Genomic DNA, 24,660 nt, shown 5'->3' on the forward strand with positions numbered 1-24,660 from the left:
CCGTCATCGCGGCCGTTGTTCGGTTTCCTTTTTCTACTTTTTTTCTATTTTTTTTATTTTTTCGTTACCGCCACTCTCTCTCGTTACAAGCGGCTAGTGGGAAATGGGGAGCGGAACGGGGGCTTGATCCAAGGTTTCCAGGCCACTTTCGAGGCGCACTAAATTAGTCATCTAAGGGGGAAAATAATAGCGCGAAAAATGCAATACATACATATATAATTTGATACTCGATTATTTTCTACAATGGGATAGATTCAATTTCTCAATTGATAGATACGATAGAAGCAGGAATGAATGGTTCATATATATTCATAATATTCATTCTAATTTTGATCATATTTGTACGTATACGTAATATTAAGTATACGTAAGAGTCTTAAAAAACATGTAAAATGCTACGTATACGTAATATTAAGTATACGTAATAAAATAATAATTATTGGAAGATTATTTTATAAATTTTGATAATTTTTAAAATTGTTCTTATCAAACCTGTTCGGACTACGCTACGTATACGTAATGCGAAGTTCACAATATTACGCATACGACCCGTTGCTTTCGGTGATGTTTTTTTGAGGAAGTAAAAACAGAAAAACGATTTAAAGATTTATTTACAAAATTGAGATCTGTTTTACCTTGAAAACCATTATTAGAGAATTTTTAATAAAAAATTAAGAAGAAAGCCTTAGATGCAAGGCAATTTTCGGGTAGAATTTCCCTCCTTCCATACAAAGTACGCTCCTGTTTCAACTTTCTGTGACACTCACTGGCATTGTTTTTGTGTTTCTGGCTCTATTCCATATTATACTAGAATAAACACACAAACACACATAAAAACTTGTACCTCGGCTGGCACACACCTAAGGACAAACGTAGATATACAAATTTTTTCGCATACTTTCCCGGCTGACTGGCGTTTTGTTGATGCCATTGTCGTCGTAGTTCCACCTCCAAAGCACTCTTGGTGCACCCTTTTTATTTAAAATTTTTTTTTTGTTGTTGATGTTGGCAGTGGCAGCTGCCGGCGTTGTTTTTGTTTTTGCTTTTGAATATTGTTTTTGTTGTTATTGCCACAGTCACCGCTGAAGGAGGAGTCCTCGCTAGCACTGCCGGGAATGGGGTGCTTGGCTCTGCTCTTGTTGTGGGTCGCCAGCGTTGCGGACTGAGCTGTTTGCGTTGTTTTTTCCACGGGCGACTGTCTGAAGTGCAAATTTGCTTTAATTATTCCACGGCAACGGCGACGGGAGTATTTTCAACGGGCTGTGACTCAAATTCAGACTCTGCCTCGTGGACCCTCGAGCAGCAGCCGCCGCCCACTTAGACACTCCTGCCTAGCATCCCGAGTAGGGTGTTCCCTTTATTGTTCAAATTAGAATATCTGTCGCCCTTTATCCCATTTAGCGTAATAAAGGCAGCGAAAAGCTTTTTCCAAAAATTAATATATGCAACCAAAGATTAGGCAAAGCTTTCTACTTATTTTTAATGATTTAAATTATCCTTCTTTTCCAGACATAATCAATTTTAAGATATATCATGCATCAGTAAATAAATATTACGCATACGCCACATAGACCATTTGAACTCTTTATTCCAGAAAATATATCGTAGGCTTTAAAATATCTTTCAAGGAATTAACCTTTTCACATGATAAACGAGCTGAGCTGATGGATGTGCAAAAATAAACCAGGAACCACCCTGGCTTCCATATCCCATCGGACGACAGCTGCAACGACAAAAACATTTACTTACGTTTTTCCCCATTCGGAGGACTTAACACCCCGCAGGCGGACCCTCGCCGGGACATTGAGTGACACCTTCTGAGTGGATCACCGCCGTTTCTTTCAGTGCACGACCCAGACATGACACTACCCGGGTCCCAGGTCCCGGACCACTATTTCGGCTCAACCAGAGAACCAACCAGTCACCCATCCATCCATCCTACTAACTAAGCAGCATCCTACCTCCTCTTTGGGGTGGCTTCGTCGTGTTTGATGCTTGACATTGTTGGCAGTCGATATTGGTTGTAATTAGCTTTAATTGAAATTGCTCCATTCCCATCCAGCCATGTGTCCATGTATGTGTCTCTGTAACCAATGTTTTTACATGTATAGGTGTGTTGGTGAGTGTGTGTGGTGATCCGTGATTTGGGTTTTAATGGGAAAAATGTTTGTAATTTTGGCAAAGTTAATTTATGGTGACCCCCCAACCAAATCCATGTTCCTGGTCCTTCGTTCTGGCCCTGTTACATTTTCAGTCGCCATCTAACTGCTCTGACGCATTTTATGGTTGCCACTTGCCCCTCAAATAATTAGAGAACTTCCATTCAAAAAGTTTATACACATTTCTACAAAATATTGCGCATTGTTTGAATTCAATTGAATTCGGTCGTTATGGCGGGTCGTGTCAGGTTGAGGAGGTGTTAGAGAAAAAACAATATGCAATATGGACAGTTTGGTGCACAGAATTGGTAAATATATTGCCGGAAATTAGATAAACAAATTTACAATAAATATTAAATGCCATGCATGAAAACACATGCAATATTATACCGGTATTAGATTGCAGGTGAAGTTTGATTTATTCAAATCCCCAAATTGAAACAAAATAAATAAACGAAAGTGGAACGTAAACAACCAAAAATGAAAGAATTTATCCAATTTTTGTGACAATGATCTGCATTATTAGTCATATCTAGTATTTTTAGGGCCATCATTTGTAAGTCTTTATAAAGATAACCATATTTTAGAGCCAAGATATCGAAACGAAGAAGGTCAGAACCAAGAGTCTTAATAATTTTGAAGGTGATAGTAATGACTTGCCAGTAATGGTCTGGAAAGGTAAACAATCAGAGAAATTTGGGCTGGATAATCTAAATCAATATTTACCGAATGATTTGCGATTTAGTTGGCCCAATTAAACGATTTATGTGCTTGTTTGTTATTTTAAAACAGTAGCAGTAATTAAAACATTCATTAAGTAATCCCCTCTAAACTTGATCGAATAATACGTTTGGTTTAAAGTCGCGACGGTGGCATTATGAATTGATTAGCTTGGCCATAAAACCATCAAATGCTTTCGTTTTTTTTCGATTGATTGACTGCTTCAAGAGTGACTAATTGAAGAAAAACCAATTGTTATCTCGAGTCATCAATCATTTTTATTGCATACTTTTTCGTGTCGTATATTCTGATACATAAATAATGTATTTTCGCACCGCTAAGTACATCTATGACATTGGATCCGCCATAGTAAATTCTTGAAAAGCACCTACCCACCACCTCTGATAGATTGAATTTATGGCCAGAGGTTGTCGGCTGTCGAGTGGCATGGGAAGCGCGTCCAGGAAACTAGTTTCTTGACCATTTTATTATACCAGATCGTATACCCATTGAGACTTCGACAGAGCGATATCGAAATGCAGTGGCAAGTGGCAAGTGTCTGGCTTACACACGGGTTTGATTTACGTCCGAACCGCGAAGAGCGAGGTGGTGCTGCTCAGTGCTCAGGTGGGTGAATCGTGTGGATCACCTGAAGACGATGATAAAGAAGACTTACACGGGCGATCCAACTTCGGGCGCTCGTTCGGGTGACCCAGAGAGAGGGAGCGCGAGTTCGATTCAATTCTTCCATATTTTTTGTATTAATGCGATGCAGGGGTGTGTGTGTGTGTGCGTGCCTATAAAACGCTTGCAAGAATTTGCAGCGATTTAGTCGTGTTTTTAAGCAGCAGGTTGCCGATTGCGGATCGTCATCGTCCATACCATTCCATACCATTCGCCCCCCGGCACCGTGAAACATGAAAGTAAAAGTCTTCGCCGGCACAACGACTCTCGGTTCTCGTTCTTAATTAATTGACGAAATTACACTCTTCCGCGAAGAGTGAAACGACAAAGTGACAAAGTGCCAGCAGATTTTGAGACATCAACGGAAAGTTCTCTAATTTCCTGCCCGCCGCGTGAATACAAAGTAGGTCTTGGCTTCTTAGAAGAACCCATTTTCACACCCAGAACTCCAGGCATCCAGGCACCCAAACACTGAGCTGCAAAAAAAAAAAACTCATTTCATATTCCGAGTTCAACGTTTATGCCAGTGGATATAATAAAGTACATACAATCGTGGGCATAAGTATTTTGACACAGCGATGCTTCATTTTCTTTTTCAATTATTTCTTTATTTAAAGGAAAACAATTATTGATTTAATTTCAAATAGATATTAGTAATGTATTATTACCAAAATAACAGTTTTAGGTTTTTTATAAATATATTTTTTATTTATTTTTTAATTTAAACTAAAATAAACTAAATTCGATAGGTGGCATAAGTATTTTGACATAGCTTTGTTTCACAATTAAATATAACAGAGTGCAACAGTGATTCTGAACCTTTATAGTGAAATAGTAGGAATTGTTTAACTGTTCGAGTATTACACAAAACCGTGTATAAAAAATTGTTTAACACCCTAAAAATCTTGATTTATTTTAACAAAACCAGTTTTCGGGACTTTTTTGCGCTTAAAAATTCCTAAACTCGTTTTTTTGAACCGATTTCAAAATTGCCGATGTTTTTCAATAGTTAAAGGTTGTAACTTTTGAAAAAAAATATATCTTCGATTTTTTTAGGCAAAAAGGACAACATTTTTACACCTGAAACTGAAATTTTCGCCTTTTGATCGTGTTTTTCGGATTTTGACGCCAGTTTTTCGGTACAACTTACAAAATTTCTGTCACATTGCGAGCGCACCGGAGTAACAGTAGGAATATGCTCTTATTCTTATAGTGCTCGCAATGTTGAATTGACTTTTTTTGGAATAACCGTGATAACTTCAACAATTTTCATAGTTTTTTAATGAAATTTGTCTCTTTTTATTCAGTATTAATGAGACAACATTGATATGTGGCATTCATGACAGAAATTTTGTAAGTTGTACCGAAAAACTGGCGTCAAAATCCGAAAAACACGATCAAAAGGCGAAAATTTCAGTTTCAGGTGTAAAAATGTTGTCCTTTTTGCCTAAAAAAATCGAAGATATATTTTTTTTTCAAAAGTTACAACCTTTAACTATTGAAAAACATCGGCAATTTTGAAATCGGTTTAAAAAAACGAGTTTAGGAATTTTTAAGCGCAAAAAAGTCCCGAAAACTGGTTTTGTTAAAATAAATCAAGATTTTTAGGGTGTTAAACAATTTTTTATACACGGTTTTGTGTAATACTCGAACAGTTAAACAATTCCTACTATTTCACTATAAAGGTTCAGAATCACTGTTGCACTCTGTTATATTTAATTGTGAAACAAAGCTATGTCAAAATACTTATGCCACCTATCGAATTTAGTTTATTTTAGTTTAAATTAAAAAATAAATAAAAAATATATTTATAAAAAACCTAAAACTGTTATTTTGGTAATAATACATTACTAATATCTATTTGAAATTAAATCAATAATTGTTTTCCTTTAAATAAAGAAATAATTGAAAAAGAAAATGAAGCATCGCTGTGTCAAAATACTTATGCCCACGATTGTACTTTAGATATTTCACATATCTGGCCGTACGTGTTTTTTGTTGGTAGAAATGCGTTGACCAATTAAATTTAAAAAACCGCCACAAATGCAAATTACACTCGCTTATGATTAAAACGGTCGCTTCGCTTCGACTTTGAGCTCCCAAAGTTATTAATTTGTTTCAATATAATATATTAAATTTCATTTACGTTTTTTCGAATCATTTGCATTTCGACCGAAATTAATGCCAAGTGAATGATTTCTTAATGAACTCCAAATGAATGCATAAGAATATTTTATTGAATGAGGAAAAATAATTAGCAGTGCTACCAATTGTATCATAATTTCTGAAATATTTTTAAGCGAACTCAAGGGTTCAATAATTTTATTAATTTATATGAGAATTTGTTTTGACAGAAAAACAATGTGATTGGATAAACAAATACTGAGGGGTTTACGATACGATCGTTAATAGTCTATAGATATTTATAATTGATATATAGTTATAACATAATTGATATATAGCTGCAATATTCTCAAGATAAAATTTAAAGGCGGTGTAATAAACAGTATTTCTAATACCCATCCAAAGTATCAACAAAAATGTAAATCATCCAGCTGGTAAGATAACCTGAGGAAGTTTCCTCCGAAAAGATCCAGAGATAAGACGAAAACCGAATGTAAGGGAAATACATGCATAATTAAAAAACGAAACCAAAACCGAATCTTATCATATACCACGAAAATTGGGCCAATAAACACTTACCGCAATTAGCAGTTGTCAACGCGACTAATGACAAAAGGCCGAGCCAGAACAAACAGGTGGGGTGTGGTGTGGTGGGAAGTAGACTCCGACATCGGATTACAGATATTGATAATTTTTTAATAAACAATTCCAGCAATTGAGTGAGAGAGGTAGATAATGAAAACATTCCCGAGAAGTAAGCCGAACCAAAATCCGAAAAGGAAATCGGGGGAAATCGAACTTTAAAATCGAAAACGATCATGTGGGAATGGGTTTCATGGCTGATTGATATTCGAGTGGAGTGGCTCTGTTAATGAAACACTCGAAAGTGGAGTAATCACACATATTTCGCGATCGGATCGCAATTCAGTGAACGGGCAGTGGGCTGCGTATTTAGCATTTGGAATCAATCACAATCGAGACACCGTCACCCGGTAGCCGATGTGCTAGTAGGGCAATACAAGCCAATTAACTCATCCGGCGGAACGATAAGGGGTGTCCGACCACCCCATTCCTGCCTCCCTCTCTCTTATCTGGCCAACAATCGATGGCGAATCGTGGCCCCTTCGCTTTTTTATGGTCATCACACCGTCAGTCAAGTGGTTTGTGGATTTTTATTTTACTTTTTTCGATTTCGGTTTTTATTACTAAATCTTTTTCGGTAAGCGCCCTTTCTTATCGACCGTATTCCAGATAAGCCGAGAACCGTAATATATTATATGGATTTTCTAAATTCTGCGATCAATCATTGAAAGTCTTTTATATTTGTTATAAATTAATGCAAATATACGACTTGAGATAGCCTCGTGAAAGCTTGGCAATAAAACCATAGGCCAACTTCAATTCAATCTATTTAAGGAATTCCTTTTAATTCCTCCGAGGACTGATACTCTTGGGCTCCACTGATACTCTTGATCAATTGATCAATTAATACGCAGAACCGGAGCTGGGAGTTGAACTGCGTCTTGTTGACGTCAAACTGAAGTTATAAAGTCGAGAAACGATCCATGGCAATAAACAGAGTTTTATTGATGCCCAATTGGGAAAGATATGAATTGCAATTGTCGGAACTTTTTACAAAAAAATGGAACAATAATACGTTGTTTTTAATATTATTCAGAATTCAGGTGTCTAGAGGAAGTTGAGGAAAATTGCTTCAGATTTCTAATGAGAGCTTATTAATATTAAGTATCCGCCATGTACATCTCTTTATGAACTGATTTTTCATAGAAGTTCCATCTCTAGCCTTCTAAAACGAAGTATTCCTTTAAACTGTTCATTATTAAAAATCTTTCCATCTAGCACATGTGACTTTAAATGATAAGAATTACGAATTTCCTTCATTTGGATTTCCGACAATTCAAGTGAATTGTTCTATAAAATGTACACGTTTTGTGCATTCAAGTTGGGGGATTAATTGTATAAGAATGCGAAACTTATTATCTGTCATGATTATCTATTATTGAGCACTGTTCTGTAGACAGTGCTCACTCAGAGCCGTCGATTAGATTAACACAATGACAATAAACCAACAACAGGGCTAATTACAGAAACTCGATTCAAAGAACAGAAAATGCGTTTGGGGGGCAGTCTGGGTTAGTCCAAGTTAAAAACGAATCACGTCACCAGTAGCTGATACTACCACCAAAAAAAAAAAAAACAAAAATAAAATACAAACAAAAACAAAAACCCTCAGCCATCATCAGAGCACCTACGTAATTCGAAAATCCGTGTAAAATGTAAATGCTTAGGCCCCCCCATTTGAAGCTGGCGGTTGTGCAATGAGGCCTGAAGCGTGCTAAGAAAACCTTTTGGTTCGAATGGCCCGAAAATGGCTTGGCGACGCAACGCCCCTGATAAGTAATAGAAGGGGGGTCTGCCCCATCTCTTTTTTAACCAACAACTGGGCAACAACCGCTCCAGTCAACTGACCCAAGCTAACTAACTTGTTCGAATTTGCTTATGCCTCGGCCAATTCGATCTCGCAAACATGTCACGTAGCCTCAATCCTTGTTGTTGTCGATTCGTTGGCAATGCAAAATGCTTTTTGGTTTGCTCCGCCAGGCGGCGGTGGGTGGTGCTGGCCAGGGGGTGGTGGCAACCTCCAGCAAGGTCAAAGAGCGGCAAAACTGATGACAAAAAAAGCGAAATGAAAAAATAATTTGCAATCATCAAAAAAAAGAACCCTTAAGTAGCTTTTTGAGAGGGATTTCCCCTGTTCGTCTTTTTATGTCATTTTTATTTTATGGTTTCAAAAGGGTACTTGGGGTTATTTGTGTTAAAAAATGTTTTTAAGGGAAGTAGATGTATTATAATCTATGAATCAATAAAATAATTAAATAAAAGTATCAAGGGGTTTAAATTTTTTGTATTAATCCGGGAAGTTTCAAAAGAAATCTTAGTTTTCCATAATATCTTGATTTTAACTTAGTTATTTTTTATAAAAAACCATGATTGTCCTGCTGAAGGATTCCCCAAAAAGTGTTCCCTAGAGGTGACCTGAATAGGGATGTACTATGACAAACCAGATATATTTGCTTATATGGCTTAAAACATTAACAGATGACACACGAATGCTAATTAAGTCGCTTTGTTCGCCATTTGTTCGCATGATAGCACGTGACGCTGAAATTGCGATGATGATAGCGATAAGGTGGTGATGATGATGTTGATGCTCATGTGCCGAAAAGTTTGTCAACTCGCCACTGTCTGGGACCAGACACGCGTCAATTAGAGCCCCGAGCCCCCAAAAAATTGCCACTTGGAGGCACTCAAATTTCATCCATCGCTTCAGATTAAGACATGGGCTGTTGGAGTCACAGGAGTTGAGCTGTCTCTCTTGAGCTCCTGAGGTGATTGTCCAAGCATAAATATTGTCTAAAACAATTTTTATCGCGGCAAATTACTCATATCAATAGCAGACATTTGTTGAATCGGCGCTAATTAAAGGTGAAAATTGAAAACATTGAGCGTGGCTGGCCAATTATGCAGTTGTGATTGCAAATATAGTCTCTTCCCTTCCTGATATGGACTCCCCTGGGCCCTGTCCATATTTAAGTCTATATTTAGGGTTCTAATCAGAGCGTGAATAAAGTCAACATGTTGCACATTCCTTAATGACGAAGTAATTGAATAAGATCGGAGGACTTTGGGGCTAAAATTACTTCCCATTTTATGGTCCATCACCCGGGAATAATTTGATATTAATTTGTTCAAAATTTAGATAGACTTGTCACCTGCTATATGTGCTACTGCAAGCTTTTGTGTGAACCATAAATTAGCAAATTGTATAACTCTTGAATATCAAACAAAACGACAAAAAAAATAGACTTTAAAATCAACATTTTGCCAGGCAACCAGCTCTCTGGCAGGCCAGGCCTGTGGTTTTGTTTGATTTCAGCTAACGAACCGCATGACTTGTTGTCACATTTATTCTCTTAGCCACAAAAAAATAATACAAAAACAACGGAAAGACCCGAAAAACAAATAATCACCCCAAAATGTACGAAATAATCAATTCAGACTCATTATTTCGAGACATCTCGACGCGACGGTAGAAATAAGAGTAGAAACAAAAAATTGCCACATTCTAAGCCGGGCCGCGGGACTCACGTGAATTTGTTTAGATAAAACGCGTCATATTTGAACGCCAAATAAATATCTGAAAACGCTTCTTGGTCATCAAAGCGACAACCGACCGGGTTTTTTCATATTAATATTCATATTCATGGGTCGGAGATACACAAATGTCTCCATATCACAGACCGTATACTAGGCGTCCCAGTGATATAATTAAAGCTAATTGCTGTTAATTTTTATTGAGGCTTTCAGTATATTTTTTTACAATATTTATTTAATATTTACGTTACTCTTTAACGTTTTCACAACTTTTTCACAAAATTTTCACACGTACACTGAAGATTTTGGCTATAATTAGGGGTTAAGATTATAGAAATTATAGAAATTAGACTGTTATTTTAAGGGTAATTTTTTTTAAATTAAAAATGAGTAATAAAAAGAAACTTGAATTTTTCATAAAACTAGGTTGAATAATAATAGCCACCACGGCGTATGTGTGATATGTTATAAATAAAATATAAAAAAACATATTTTCCATAATATTTACCTTTTAATTTAAAGATTTTAAATAGATTCAGTTTATTTATTACCGGAAAAATCAGGAATAATTGTCTGTTTATATTTATTTGCTTTTGAAAACTGCTTGTTATCAAAAGTATCAGCCCCTTCTAGGAAAGATCTAACATCAGTATTTCTTATTAGCACCCTCCGTTTTTGCTCAGTGCATTTATAATGGCCGCATACAGCAGGTGTCTCTGTATGTGTGGGGGGCCCTGCTATGGTGTGAGTTAGCACCTGCAGCTGGCCGAGTCCCCAGAGCTTGGTAATGAATTTATTTCATTGCTAAACGCCGAACGAGATAGTTGTAAAAAGTCGCGTATCGCTTATTAATATTTTTATTCCTTCCATTCGCAACGGCGGCAGATGTTCAGTGTAAGCCTAGCCGCCATTAACATCATAATAAACCCCATAAACCAATCAATAGACTAGAGATAATAATGGCTAAAAATCCGTTTCGACAGAGCCACAAGATGACGGCCACGGGAGAGCCAGCCGCCCGCGAGGACTCCTCTGCCGGAGGTCCTCCGGCGATTATCACCACCCCGACGACTATATTGGCGCCCTCCCCCACACCCATCCACAGCGATGTGCCCATGCCGAATGCCAATGGCAGTGGCAATGGATCCGGAAGCCACAAGAGCACCATCGTCATCGAGAGCCAGCCCAAGCGACGTGTTAGCATTATTTCGGATCCGCCTGTAATCGGAGGCGGAGGTTCCGGCTACGATAATCCCGCCTATGAGCAGAACCCCAGGCGGAAAATTTCACAGGTGAGAGCTCGGGTGCCGTGTGGTTGTTGATTACAATTGTGATCAGTTCGTTCGATTGGTGGGCATCATAAAATCGGATTTTGTTTGGCCTGTTCGTTTAATCTCCTAATGAAAACGGTCGTTTGCGTACATTTTGTACTTGGGTTGATTATCGGATCAGTTTCAGACCGAAGATAACGAAGTGGGTGGGTTAAAAATAAGTATAGACTCTAGAATAAAATGAAATTTCCCCAACAGACATCCACACACTCGCACACGGATATCGGGCCGGCGCGAAGGAAGAGCATTCTGAAGGAAACAGTGCCCCACGACAATGAAAGCGATCGCGCTTCGACACATAGTTATGGTGAGTTTTTTAATTATATAATTCAAATTTAAAAGGAATTCCGACAGGAATTTCAACCATTAACTATAGAAAGGGGCTTGCCGCAAAAATTAATTAGGAATTTGAAACGTTTCATAAAAAAAAGAGGGCTTGCCGTTAAGATTGATTTAACGCTATGTGATATTGGATATAAAAATTCTTAGGTAACAATACAATAGATTTTTGAAGGAGAGAAGTTTAAAAAATATCTGTGACAGTAGACCATTGAACGTCTATCTAAAATATATATCATTATGGGATATATCTTGAGGATGAGTAAGTTTCTCTCAGTCTGGTAACTCATAGACTTTCTCCTGACTTACTCAAAAGTTTACCAAATTATTATAATAGAAGTGGAAGATTCCCACACTTAATATGTACTTTATGAAATAAAATTCGACTTTATCACACTCTTGCTGATCACAGATTGTGATATGAATTAACCAGTTAAAAAAGCAAATATCTCAAGTTCGGGCGGTGTGTGACGAGAGGCGCTGGTTCTGCGTCTATTTCATATTCAAGTTGACATTATCAATTATCGGGAATGTTTTGACTTTGCCTCCGCCTTTGACGTATTTGATCATGGACTCCCCTTCAAAAAAAGACCCATAGTTATCACCTAATTAGAGTTTCATCACGGGTGATGGAATACTTTCCAGCTGCCTTTTCCAGTAAACAAGCCTTGATGATTCGCAACCTATTTTTACTTCAATTTTGATCTAGTATCTAGATTATAGAATCTTATTTGATCTGATCTTGCAGAGAACTATCGGCAGAATGCGCTGGACGTGCTGAACTCCAAGTACAATGGCCACCCGCACACATCGATGGGGGACAGCAATGGCGGAGGCAACTATGTGGAGGAGTCCTGGATGTACACCTTCTGTCTCAAGTGCCGTGGCGAGGAGCCATCTGCGTCCTGGGAGCCACCATTCTGGCAGAAGATCTTCCCTTACCCGCTCTGTCCTACCTTTAGGACTGTTTCCCGATTAATTTCAATCATTTTGATTGGTAAGGGAGTTTATTTTATCTTTAGTTTTCTCTAATTTAATTTATTATAATACCCTTTTACAGGTGTCCTTATTTGGATAACAGCCTTTGTAATCATTGGCGACTCGGCTGCCCCTGGCGGACAGCTCTTCGGTCTCGTCGTCCTTACTGTGGCCGCCAACTTTGGCGGCTACGTGATATCGCTGACTACCCTTCCCCGACTAATTGGCATGCTCCTTGTGGGCATCCTATTCCAGGTGAGTGTTATCCTTCTCCAGTAATCGCTGCTCCTGCTAGACACCCATTTTGATATTCCCTTTCTTAGAACGTTGGCTGGGTGAATCTCGATGGTGACTTCTCCAAGGTGACGGCTCACTTACGCAAGTTTGCCTTGACTATCATCCTGACTCGAGCTGGTCTCGAGATGGAGCCGGAGGCCTTCAAGAAGGTGTACAAAACCATCCTCAAGCTGGGCATCATACCGTGGTGCGTGGAGGCGGTTGTCATGGCGGTGATGTCTCACTTCCTTCTCGACCTCCCCTGGATCTGGTCCTTCCTGTTGGGCTCCATCATTGCCGCCGTATCGCCTGCCGTGGTCGTTCCCTGTCTGTTCCGACTCCGCACCAAGGGCTACGGCGTGGCCAAGGGTATTCCCACCCTGGTGGTGGCCGTGGCCGGTGTGGACGACGCCCTCTCGGTGGCCATCTTTGGCATTATCAGCACGGTGATGTTCTCGGACAAGGGTCTTGGCTACCAGATTGCCCAGGCTCCGGTGTGCATCCTGGGCGGTCTGGGCTTTGGCGTCGTCTGGGGAACTTTGGCGCGCATCTTTCCGGAGAAGGGTGACGCCTATGTGGTGCCCCTGAGGACGCTGCTCCTCTTCACCGGCGGCTTGATGGCCATCTACGGCAGTGAAGAACTGGGCTTCGAGGGAGCTGGTCCTTTGGCCGTGGTGTTCTCGGCGTTCGTGTCCAATCTTTTCTGGTGCAAGGATGGCTGGGACGTCGAGGACAACCCTGTGTCCACAGCCTTCGAAATCTTCTGGATGATCTTCGAACCGATCCTGTTCGGCTTGACCGGCGCCACCATCAAGATTCGCGAGCTGGACTCGCACACGGTATCGGTGGGAGCGGCCTGCATCTTCACGGGCGCCATCATCCGCATCCTGACCACCGCCGGCATAGCCTTCGGCGATCGTCTCAACACCAAGGAGAAGTTCTTCGTGGGTCTCTCGTGGATGGCCAAGGCCACCGTTCAGGCGGCCCTCGGACCCGTGGCCCTCAAGCATCTGGACGAGAACTCTACGGACGACGAACGCAACTGGGCGAACATCGTGCAGACCATCTGCGTGTTCAGTATCGTTCTGACCGCTCCGCTCGGCGCCATCCTGATCTCCGTGACAGGCACTAAGCTACTGACCAAGACCAAACAGCCGCAGGATCTCACCGGCTGGCGACGCAGCCACCGGCCCTCCATCCGCGACATCAGCATCATCGACGAGGAGGAGGAGCGCGAGGACCCTGAGATCCCGGAGGATAAGGAGACGCACGACAACACGCTCAACAATGCCCACATTCCCACCATCTCCTACACCTACAACACATAGGCCGCGTGCCACTCGACTTCTTGTTGGATCAAGAACAATGTTGATTGTTTTGTTATTGTACCTTAGATTAAGCGGACTATTCATTCCGAATGAAGTAAATAAATAAGATTTTAAAAAACTATATAAAAAAAGCTTAATAATAATTAATGTGTGAATATATAACATTTATTTTAAATTGCTCTTCAAAGTTCTTGAAAACATTTATAGATATTTCTGCACTGGTTCTCCCAGAATAGACTCCAGCTCCTGCACCGCCGTGCGCGTGTTCTTCTCCACCCGCTGGTGCTCGTCCTCCAGTAGTTCCGCAATAAACGGCACTGTTTCCGGCAGGAGTGGAGCAAAGCCTTCGCCCAACTTGCGCGCAATGGCCACACATGTGTTGAAGGCTAGGATTCGGACCTCTGGCGTTGGGGTGCGTGTTTTCAGGAGCACCTGGCCGTTGAGCTGTTTCCACATCACATCGTTGGTGGCCACAGCCAGTTGGGCAATACAGTTCGTGAGCGCCTGCTGCAGCTGCTCGCAGCCCAGGACCAAGTCGTTCTCCAGCTGGTCGACCAGCGGCGTCATCAGAGCATTGAAACGGTGCTCATTAATGAAGTCTTCGCTGCAGTGCAGGAACACGTTGTGCAGGGTGCCCAGGATGGCGGTCAATAGCTCCACATCATCTTCCCGATCTCCTGCGGAGAACTCGGCCCGAAGGGTGTTGTGCTCAGCCAGCAGGCGGGAAGAATCGTCGACAAACTCGCTGGCGAAGAGCACGAACAGCGACTTGAGAGCCTCGGCTATTCGTTTGGTCAGCAAGAAATAGGTGAGCCGCGTCTCCTTCTCGTTGCTCTCCAGGGCCCACTTGTGCACCCGGGAGTACATTGGCCGGAAGTTGGCCTCCGACAGCTTAAGAATCCATGTCACAAAGGTCTCCGCAATGGCGCCCTCCACCTCTGAGACCGTTTGTCTGTCTACACCGCGTCCACGCACTTGTAGCCGGAACTCCAGTGCCTGCAGAAACAGTTCGCTAAGGGCATCCTGCACAGGCAGCAACTGCTGCGTCGCATTGTGCCGGATGCACTGTAGCAGCAGCTGTTGCATCAACTGGCCCACTTCGTCGTAGGCCTGGTGTTCCAGCAGGCAGGAATAGGCCTTGGAGCAGCTGGGAACGAGGATGCGCACCTCCACGCCCTGGGCCACCGCACTCCAAACCTCCACCAGTTGTGATCTAAGAGCTTGAGCGCGTTTATCCTGTAGCAGTTGAGGGTGGTCCAATTGCACTCCCAGACGCACCAGTGCGCCGATGATGTCTACCAGGTAGGGGCCCAAGAAGAGAGGCAGGGCCTTGAAGAGCTTGAGCAGAGCTGAAAAAAAAGAATTCCGGTTTCAGAAAAAGGACATTTCTTTTAGAACGAAACCTACCGTTCACGAGGGTCGAGCAGAGATAGTCGGGACCCGTTTTTTGTGTAGTCATGTGGTGTACTTGCTCCTTTAGCAGTTCCGTCAGCTGTGGCGCAAACTTCGGCAACTGGGCGAGTGCATGAGCCTTCAAGCTCGCACAAATCTCCACGAGAGTGAGCACCACATTGCCCACCACCGCCTTGGGTACGTTGGAGCGCCGTTTGGTGATCTTGGTGAGGGTGGCCAGCAGGGAACGGCATTCGTCGATGAAGTCCCGACCATGTCGATGGGCCAGGAGCTGCAGGGCGTGCAGGGCTGTCTGCTGGAGCTGAGCATGCTGGGCATTGGCGGCACCACCCTCCAGAATTCCATTAATAATGGACTCCAGGGGGGCGAAGAGCACACCGAAGTGGTCGGGCGGCGACTGTTGGAAGTAATCGTTTGTGGGACCGAGCTTGGTGACCAGAAGCTCCAAGACCTTGATGCGGACATGGACCAGGTCGTGCTGCAACAGCTCTGTGATCACGCTGAGGAAGTGCTCCGGGGCCAACAGTCCGATGGCATTGTCCAGGACATCGTGGGCGTAGTTCGCCAACACCCGCCAGTACTTCTGCAGCAACGGCGTCTCTGCAGTGGAAACAATAGCTCCGTTGACCACACCCACGTACGCGAGTGTATTGAGGATGAAGTCTTGGTAGTGGGGCAACAGCTCTGTGGGGTCGGGACGCTTCATCTTGGCCTGCCACTCCTTGCTGCTGCTGATTCCCGAAAGGAATTCCATGATCAGATACTTGTAATGACGCAGCTGCTTGAAGGAATTGTTCCGCACATCGAAAAGTTTCTGCTCGGTGTCCAAAACGGAGGAGTTTCTGGCTTCCGCTGTCAACTGAGTGCCCTTGTTTGCTGGCAGCTTGGCCAGGTAATCCAGCAGACGGACAGCAGTTTGCAGGCCAACAGCCGGATCCTCGAACATCAGTGTCAACTCGGAAGCAAAGTCCAGTCTTGACTTTTCCGTGGAACCCTTTTTGGAACCTTGTTCCAGCATAACCTGTGCTTCGAACAGGATGCACAAGAACTGCCAGAGGTGCTCCTTGGGGTCTAGAACCCGGAACAGTGTAGCATAGAGAGGCAGCCTCCTGTGAACCGGCACATCCGTGCAAATGTCGGCAAAGACTTTCAGCACTGGGATGATCAGTTGTTCCTTCTGGCCCGTTGTTTGCAGCAAAATGGGGATAATCGACTCCACCACGTTGTGGATGATGTGCAGGCTGAAGGCGTCGTCGTGGCGGGCTACTGTGGAGCCCACGAACGTGAAGATTTCAACGATCTTGTGAAGGACCTGCTGTGGATACATGCCAGCGCAGTGGGCGAGGAAGAGCAGGGCGTGCTGTTGGGTCTGAGGATTCCGAGTGTTGCGCAGGCACTGCACCACCAGCTCGATACGGAAACTGGACTCCGGCAGGGTCTTGGCCAGCTGAATGCCAGCAGCTTGGGCCATTTGGCATGAGTGCAGCAGGCTGGTGAGGATCAGCTGCTTGGGGTACTCGGCGGCACTGTGTTCCTCCAGCGTAACACAGCCCTGGAGAAGATCAAACAGTGCCGGAATCAACAGCTCAGCGCCGACAAGTAGCTTCTTATGCTCCAGCAATTCCAGTAGCGTCATGCCCTTCTTCCAGGATAAGCTGGTCAAATCTAACTGCAGAGCTTCGCCTCCAGAGCGCCGCTTGTTGGTTGGCTTCGCGCGCGCTTGCTGTGGCTTCAGTCCCTTGCTGGCGGCCATCTCCGCTAGGATCGGCACTAGGGGCTTGCACTCCAGGCGGCAGCGCTTCAGCAAGCGGTGGCTGGCCAGGAAGATGCTGTCGTTGTCCGAGAGCGTTGCCGCTTCCACAATCAGCTTGATCAGAGCCACCTTGTGCTGGGCCTGCAGGCGCTCGAAGGTTTCCGGGGTGAGACTGTTCAGCAGGACACAGGGCAGAGGCTGCAGCTTTTTCTCCAGCTGGATGTAGGCATCGTGATGGGCGAAGCTGGCCTCTAGGAGTTCCCAGGCCAGGGGCTTCTGAAGCAACACATTTAGCGCTACGTTCCCCTCGAAGCGCTCCATCACCGACTTGTAAATGTCGCTGTGCGGCCACGGGAGCTGCTTCAACTGTTGCTCGCCCACGGCGGCGGTGATTTTCTTCAGCGATGCCAAGCCCAGTGGTAGCAGTTCCCCGAGGAAGTGCTCGTTGTTGACGTGCTTCAGAGCCGTCAGCAGGGCGGCCGTGCAGGTAGGCGCCTGCTCCGGATCGGAAGCAAGGGCCAGCACCGCGCGCTTCAGCTTGGAGAGGACCAACTTCTCCTTGGCAGTCGCGTTCTCCGGCTCCAAAATAGTGTACAGAATCAAGGCGTACTGCTCGTGATCCATGCCAAGTTCACTTCGCCGCTGGAGTAACAATCGCACCAGTTGCTCCACGTGGCCCACCAGCTTGCGAGTGCTCATCAACTGCAGCGTGTTGATGGCCTGCAACCGCAGGGTCTGAAGTGGCGATCCACAGGCGTTGGCCACTCGCAGCACGTGGACAAGGCTGCAGTCCAGCTGCGACTTCTGGTTCGACAGCACCGCATCCAGTAGCAGGAAACCCTGCAGGCGGAATACAGTGTAGTCCAAGTTCCGTGGCCACAATTCCGGCAAGCGCTCGAAAATGTAAAAGTTTGTGAGCAGATCCAGTCGATCTTGGGCCGATGGAAGGATCAGGGTAAGACATTGCTGGAGGGAGCGTGTCCACTCCAAGTGCTCGCTTTGATCACTGCGTTCCACGAACACCTGCTTGCAATGTATTTCCAGGAGCCGAAGGCACAGACGCAGTTCATCTGTGATCTCAGTCCAAGGTACGGAAGCCAAAGACGTCCACTTGGTGTTCTTCACAAGGGTCAACAAGAAATCCAGATACAACTGCAGCGGAACGAACTCTTGAGCACTGCCGTGTCCTTTAACAATACGAAACTGGATACGCGGGCTATAGAGGGAAATCTTCTCAAGCATGTGGAGACTCTCCTTCGCCGGAAGTTCTCTCTTGGCGTAGGCGGTGAGCAACAAGAGGAGATGTGTTAGTTGGGAGGCGTCCTGCAAGTAGGCTTCCCCGCCGTGATCTTCGATGCTTTGGAGTAGAGCTCTTTCCTGACTGACCAGCTCCTGCTCAGTTCCCGATATTATGTCCAGGAAGTGTTGCCGATGCTCGTTGAGCTTAAACTCTTCAAAGTTCTGGGTAACCTTCAGCTCTCCCAGGAACGAAACCCTACCGGCGAACTCGCTTCCAAGCACAATCAGCAAAGCCTGGTGCTCGGCCTTTGTTAGCGACTTTTCAGGGAACAGCAGTGGCATCAGCGCCAGCAGCACCAAATTCGAGTCGTAGTGGCCACTAACATGGGAGGTGGTAAGATGATGCACGGCGAGTGGGACCACCGCTTGCCATTCCGCATCCTTTTCGGATTGGGCGCGTTGCACTAGTCGGCACAGGGTCTTAGCCAACTCCAGAGGCTCCAATATTTCAACCATGGTTTCTGTGGGCAGTCCAAGCAGTGCAGCAACCACTGCACCACTGTCATCGTTGATGCGGTCCAGCAGACATTCTTGCAACAACTTTACGCTGCGCTCCCGCTTCTTGGGTAGGTTCAAGCTTTTCAATAGCTGCTGGACGGCATTGAGGCGCCAGTCGGAGCTGTAATGGTATAGCTTCTCGTAGGCGCTCTTGGCCTTTTCGTCCGAGGTGTTGAGCCGGAAGCCTAGGGTGGAGATTTAATTACAATATATGTTCAATAAACCGTCCAAGGTACTTACCCAGAGCTATCTTTAAGGCCTGCTGGCGATTACTGGTTTTGGATTTGGCTCTCAGGGCTTCCTTGACGCACAAATCGAACGCCGTCGGATAGCGACGCTCCAGTTTCTCCAGATAAGAGGAATACCAAGTATCAAAGCTAGTTTTTTCTGTTTCGGCTTCATCGTCAGAGTCTATAATGATGGTATCATCATTGTAATCCGCAGTATCCATGGGCTCAGGGGCCTCCGTCGCTACAAAACAATCCAAAAAGCAACTGAGGAGGGAAGATTGGAGATAAATACATCATAGTACAGAGGTATAATGGTATAGATCACCCACTTGATCAATTGTTGGGCACAGGGAGTAGCCAAAGGCACCTCGGACAGCAAGTTATCCAGGAACTGTTTGTGCGTGACAGAAGCGGGATCGTCCTCTCGAATGGCTGCCACGGCGCCCGTCATGAGCGGAATGCAGATCGACTGGATTGCGATGTTGCCCTTGGCAAGCGATGTCAACGCCGGGATGAGCCATTTTTGGCCCACCAAGTTCAGAATGGTGCCGGGCGTGAAGTGCGGCACAGCGTGCTGCTGCTTTCCGTAGATGCACAGAAGCAGAAGCAGTGACTCGTTTTGAAGGCGCTCAAAGGGACAGTTTCCAACGCGCTCCAACAAGGCATTGCAAACCTTGCTCTTGAGCTTGGTGCGGGAAACCAGCTGGGCCACGATCACATAGGCGGCAGCCATGAAGTCCACGTTGTCCGACACGAGGCTCTTGAGCAGCGACTCCAGAATAGTGGTTACGTGCCAGTCCTGCAGGGGCTGGGCAGTCTGCAAAGCGCCCACCACCACAGTGGCGTAAAAGTTGATCTGGGCCTGCAACTGGTAGGCCCGAGGACCCAGCTCCTTGACCGACTTCTGGGTGGTCTTGCAGATGAATCCGAGGAAGGCCGGATTGTTGGCCGCCCGGTTGACGATGGCTGACTTGGCGAGTGGGGCTCCAGGGCGTTGAAGGCGGCGCAGCCAGGCCCAGTCGGCGTCTGTGGTACGGATGCGCATAGTCTTCAGGACCTCGACAAACACCTTGGTCTCGTGGTAGGGAAGGATGAGGCCCATAACCGCCCGGCGATTGTACTCGTGTACCTGGAAGCGCCGCAGCAGCCACTCAAAGGCCATGTGGGCGGGGCGCAGCAACAGGTAGGGCGACAGTAGCCTCAAGAACTTGCCAATCGCTGTGTCCAACATCTTATTCACCTCCGGCAGCTCCACGGCCCGTTCCAGAGTCAGGGTGGCTTCGTCGAACAGGGTGAGGTGGAACTCCTTGAAGGCTGGGTTCAGCTCGGTAAGCTCCTGCAATCCCGCCACTCCAATGTCGTAGATGGCCCTGCGGTCCTTGGTGGCGGCCTCCTTTGGGTCGAACAGAATAGAGGCCCGGCTCCGCGCGTCCGCCAGGGGGATGGACGTTTGCGGCGCCGCCAGTTTCTTCAACTGCTGGGCCAATGCGGTACTCATCTTGATGTGTTGTTTTCTCCTTCCTCGTTAAATAAAAGTTCTCAGCACGAAAATAATAAACGACCGCACTCCACACGTGTTTTGGGTTGCTTTAGTGGTGGCCTAAGATTCGATAACCTCCGATAACAAAGGAATTTGTATGTTCTGTTTCCACTGTGCTGGAACTGCGTCAGGCCCCTAGTACAGTAAGCACTGAAATGAGAAATCACTTATTCCAAGACCAAAGACATTTTCTTTTATAATGTATCTATGTAATAATGTTTTTATAAATCGCATACAATGTAAAAATACTTTCTTATATACTTAATCTCAAAGAGGTACAGAATTCCGCGGAATCGACAGTGAACGGTTTAAAAATGACCATGAGAATGTAACGTGATGACAATGAAAATACGGACTAAACATAATACAAAATGAATGAGATTATGACCCGAATACTAAATGCTAACAATAAGCTGGGGCTAGAAGCAGAGCCGCTTCAGCGAGTTCTTTCTTCTCATCTTGGGATCGCGGTTTTGGGAGCGCTGTGGCGGCGTAAGTCGTTCCTTGGGCATCATCAGCTTGGAGGGTGTGTCCAGTTCGGTGACCAAGCACCGCTCTCCAGGATGGGACTTGCACAGGCAGTTGATGCAGAAACGGAACTGGCAGACGAGGCTGGTGCATTCGGCGAAGTTGTACGCCGGCTGCTGCAGGGGACTGTTGATCTCGCCGAGGTCCAGGGATAGGAATCGCGTCAGCGGCAGCCGCTCATCGGAGGTGATGGATGCGTTCCTTAGAGGCAAAGTCTGGGATAGTGCGGATTCCTCGCGTGCTGCTTCGCTGACGAATACCCGACTTCCTCGGCCGCAGCGTGGGCACTTGACCCTCTGCTTCTGTTCGCGCAACACCCGTCCAGTGTCCGACGCCAGCAGGTGAATGCTAGAGTAGCCCGAGTCCAGAAGAGAGGCACTGTTGGACTGATTGCCGTGATTCGAGATTTGTAATGGCACAGTAGTTGTATTGGCTCGTGCTAGATGACGCCGCCTCTTGGGCACGAGCGGATTCTCCTTGGAGAGGTTCAGTTTGATGCGATGGTTCTGTAGCCGCTCCACGGCTCGCTGGCTTCTGTAGACGGCATCCTTCCATGCCTGCGACACCTGGGTCATCACGTCCAGCGTGTGGGCACTCACATGCCGCAGTATGCACTCCAGCGCTGGCTGTGTCTGCGACAGCCTTGCCACGATGTCCAGGTGTTCCATGCCTCCGTAGAAGCGATTCTTTGGCTTCGGCTGGTCTTGGGGGAAGAGCAGCTTCTTCGATTTCTTGGGGCTGCTGTGTGGGGATTGGAAGTGCTTCTTGCGACGCTTGGGCATGCTGTGTGCCTCCTGGAGGCGCGGCGTCGTAGAAACTTCTTCCTTCGATGGGGAGCCCCGCATATCCGGTACAGCGGGTGGATGTTGTTTCTCCCAGAGGTGCTCCTGCTGGCCACCTGGGGTGGACATCCCGCGGGAAGCCAGAAACGCTGTATTCGAGGCATTGCGACAGTTCTCGTTCTCGGCTTCGCTTTCCCCCAACAAAAATGGCGTCTCAGCGGTGGAGTTGTGTTGCGCCCGGAAGGACGTGTATCCGGACACGTCCAACTCGGCGTCGAAGCTACGAACCTTTTGCAAGGGCGGTCGACGGTTGTAGGCACTCATATCGAGCGATTTATAACCTTTTTTCTTGAAGTTTGAAGCATTTGGCTTGTTTTGTGATGGCTTCTTGTTTTCTTTTTTGCTTGTTTATTTATTTATATCGAAAATCGGTATCGTTTTAGGCTTGATAGAGGTGTGCAAACCTCGATAATACCTCCTGGCGCCACCTGTGTGTCACGTTAGAGAGATACTTGGTCTATCGGAATAGATAGAAATGGAGCGATATCAAAATTAATTGAATTTTTAAATGTAGGTTTTAGTTTTCTAACTACAAAATTTGTAGATTAGCATCTGGTTATTTATTTCCAATACATACAGAGAGAGAAACTTTCGTAGGCAATGTATGGTAGCAGTGTTACGAGTTGAATATAGTTTACATTCAAAATATCAAAATATTTCTTTAAGATAACTTTTGAATAAATTTATTGTATTAAAATAAAGTTCTTAAAAGCAGTATGAATGTAGTTTTTTATTTATATCCTTTTGGTTCTCTAAAATAAAATCATGTCAAATAGTAAAACTTAAAAAAACGCAGTATGATGGAGGGAAAAATAATTTTCAAAAAAAAAAAGACTGCTAAGATAATCCTTAATATCCTTAACAATAAACATCAGATTTGGTTCAAAAAGAAATAGGGCCAAGCTGGATAATCTGGTTCTGGCCATCATCAGTGTCATCAAATTAACAAAAATCTCTTAATAATTTATCATTTTTTCTCCCCGCTTCCAAAAGTCCAAGTTTCTCAGCTTGTTTCCCAGTGCCCTTTCGTTTTACGAGTATCCTTCGTGGTGTCCTTTCACTGACAAATTTGCCAGCTCAATTTTTTGTGCAAATCATGCCGAGGCATAGATTTTGCCTCCCAAGTTGTCCTGAGAGCCGCCCCTGAGATAGTTTCGTCAGCTGTCCATATTGTTTTTGTGCTGACAGCAGCCCCAAAAAAAAAAAACACCACCCCCGGTGGCAAGGACCTCCATCCACCCCATCCACCCATCCTAGCCACCCGACGACTTCATCCACTTGCTGCCGGAACGAAAAAGAGGATGAGGACGAGTGAGAAGTCGAGAATCTGTTCTGAGGTCGCCGGAGGAAAATCAATGAATGATATTTCCTTTATGAGGCACAATTATTTGCTGCGGGGATTTGCTTTTCTTCTCCGGATTCTGTCATCTGGTTCGTGCCTCATTGTCCTTTTAAATGCTTTGGCAAAATATTTTGGGTATTTGTCCTGCCTTTTGTCAGGCAACAACTCCTGCAGGCTGCGACCCAGCCAGGGACACGGCCAGGGCCCAGTGCCAGGGCGTTAATAATTTATGAATATTTGCTCATTTATTGTTTTGCATTATTTATGGTTTTATTATTTGTCTATTTCGAAAGGGGCTTTATTGAGATGGCTGGAAATCGCTTGGTCAGGGGGCGTGGCGCAGGACAAAGATTTTGTTTTGATTTTAATTAAATCGACAGACGCACATCGGCTTAATTTAAAGTCATTTGACTGTCATAATCCCTTGTTCCCTCTCCGTTTCACTTTATCTTTTTGTGGGTTTTGGCGGCATATTAATTGTCGTTGTGGATTTTGGGAACTGAGAATTGGGATTAATTTGCGGTTCATTGGTTGAGCCTCTGTATTCGGTGGTTCCTGAAGGGGAGGCCAGGGTGGCGAAAGATTAACTAATGACTTTGTCATTCTTTACAAAAGGATGTGGGTATTTTATGACTTTTGATTTTCAATATTAAGTATAAATGGAGTTAAGGGTTTTTCTATTTTCATTTCAATTAAATTATAAAATTATAGAGTTTTGGGCACTATAAGATTTTAATCTTAGTAATCCTCTAGAATTCCATACTAGATACTCTAGCTATCCATACTCTCCATTTTGGGAGATTGTTTACTTTACAAATTATATTAAAAATCTTATTCTTCATTAAATAATTAACTTTTGATCTAAACTTTAATTTCTTTTTTAGCTAATCCTTTTTAATTTTATCAATATCTTAAAATCTACATCTATGGTAATCCTAAATCTTCTAAAAATTATAAATATTATACCCACCTTCCTATTTTACTAGAGTTACTGTAAGTATTTAGTTGTTTCCTCAAAAAAATGTGAATAGTGTCCAACTACACTATCTAAATATTATTTTTTTGATTTTTTTTTTGGACAATACCCCATATGTATCCTT

General features: G+C 44.5%; 3 protein-coding genes across 4 annotated transcripts; 1 reads left to right on the forward strand and 2 right to left on the reverse strand.

Moving 5' to 3' along the window:
- Positions 1-3,683: 3,683 nt before the first annotated feature.
- LOC6497299 (sodium/hydrogen exchanger 9B1) lies at positions 3,684-14,236 on the forward strand. Of its 2 annotated transcripts, none has more exons than XM_014906136.3 (6): positions 3,684-3,966; positions 10,847-11,155; positions 11,393-11,501; positions 12,282-12,530; positions 12,594-12,766; positions 12,835-14,236. In XM_014906136.3, exons 2-6 carry the CDS (start codon positions 10,856-10,858, stop codon positions 14,113-14,115), a joined length of 2,112 nt encoding a protein of 703 aa, XP_014761622.1. In that variant the 5' UTR covers positions 3,684-3,966; positions 10,847-10,855; the 3' UTR covers positions 14,116-14,236. The 2 variants fall into 2 exon arrangements, with proteins under 2 accessions (XP_014761622.1, XP_001962369.2); XM_001962333.4 differs by lacking the exon at positions 3,684-3,966 and adding an exon at positions 10,633-10,757.
- Positions 14,237-14,258: 22 nt separating this feature from the next.
- On the reverse strand, positions 14,259-20,931 carry LOC6498240 (HEAT repeat-containing protein 1 homolog). Its single transcript, XM_001962332.4, has 4 exons — positions 19,638-20,931; positions 19,319-19,572; positions 15,523-19,263; positions 14,259-15,464 (listed from the first exon to the last, which is right to left on the reverse strand). Exons 1-4 carry the CDS (start codon positions 20,804-20,806, stop codon positions 14,317-14,319), a joined length of 6,312 nt encoding a protein of 2,103 aa, XP_001962368.1. The 5' UTR covers positions 20,807-20,931; the 3' UTR covers positions 14,259-14,316.
- A 109-nt stretch (positions 20,932-21,040) lies between these two features.
- LOC6498239 lies at positions 21,041-22,585 on the reverse strand. The gene has a single exon (XM_032451419.1). The coding sequence runs from the start codon at positions 22,480-22,482 to the stop codon at positions 21,268-21,270; it is 1,215 nt and encodes a 404-aa protein (XP_032307310.1). The 5' UTR covers positions 22,483-22,585; the 3' UTR covers positions 21,041-21,267.
- Positions 22,586-24,660: the final 2,075 nt, after the last annotated feature.

Source organism: Drosophila ananassae, chromosome 3R (genome assembly GCF_017639315.1).
Source record: "Drosophila ananassae strain 14024-0371.13 chromosome 3R, ASM1763931v2, whole genome shotgun sequence".
Taxonomy (NCBI): Eukaryota; Metazoa; Arthropoda; class Insecta; order Diptera; family Drosophilidae; genus Drosophila; species Drosophila ananassae.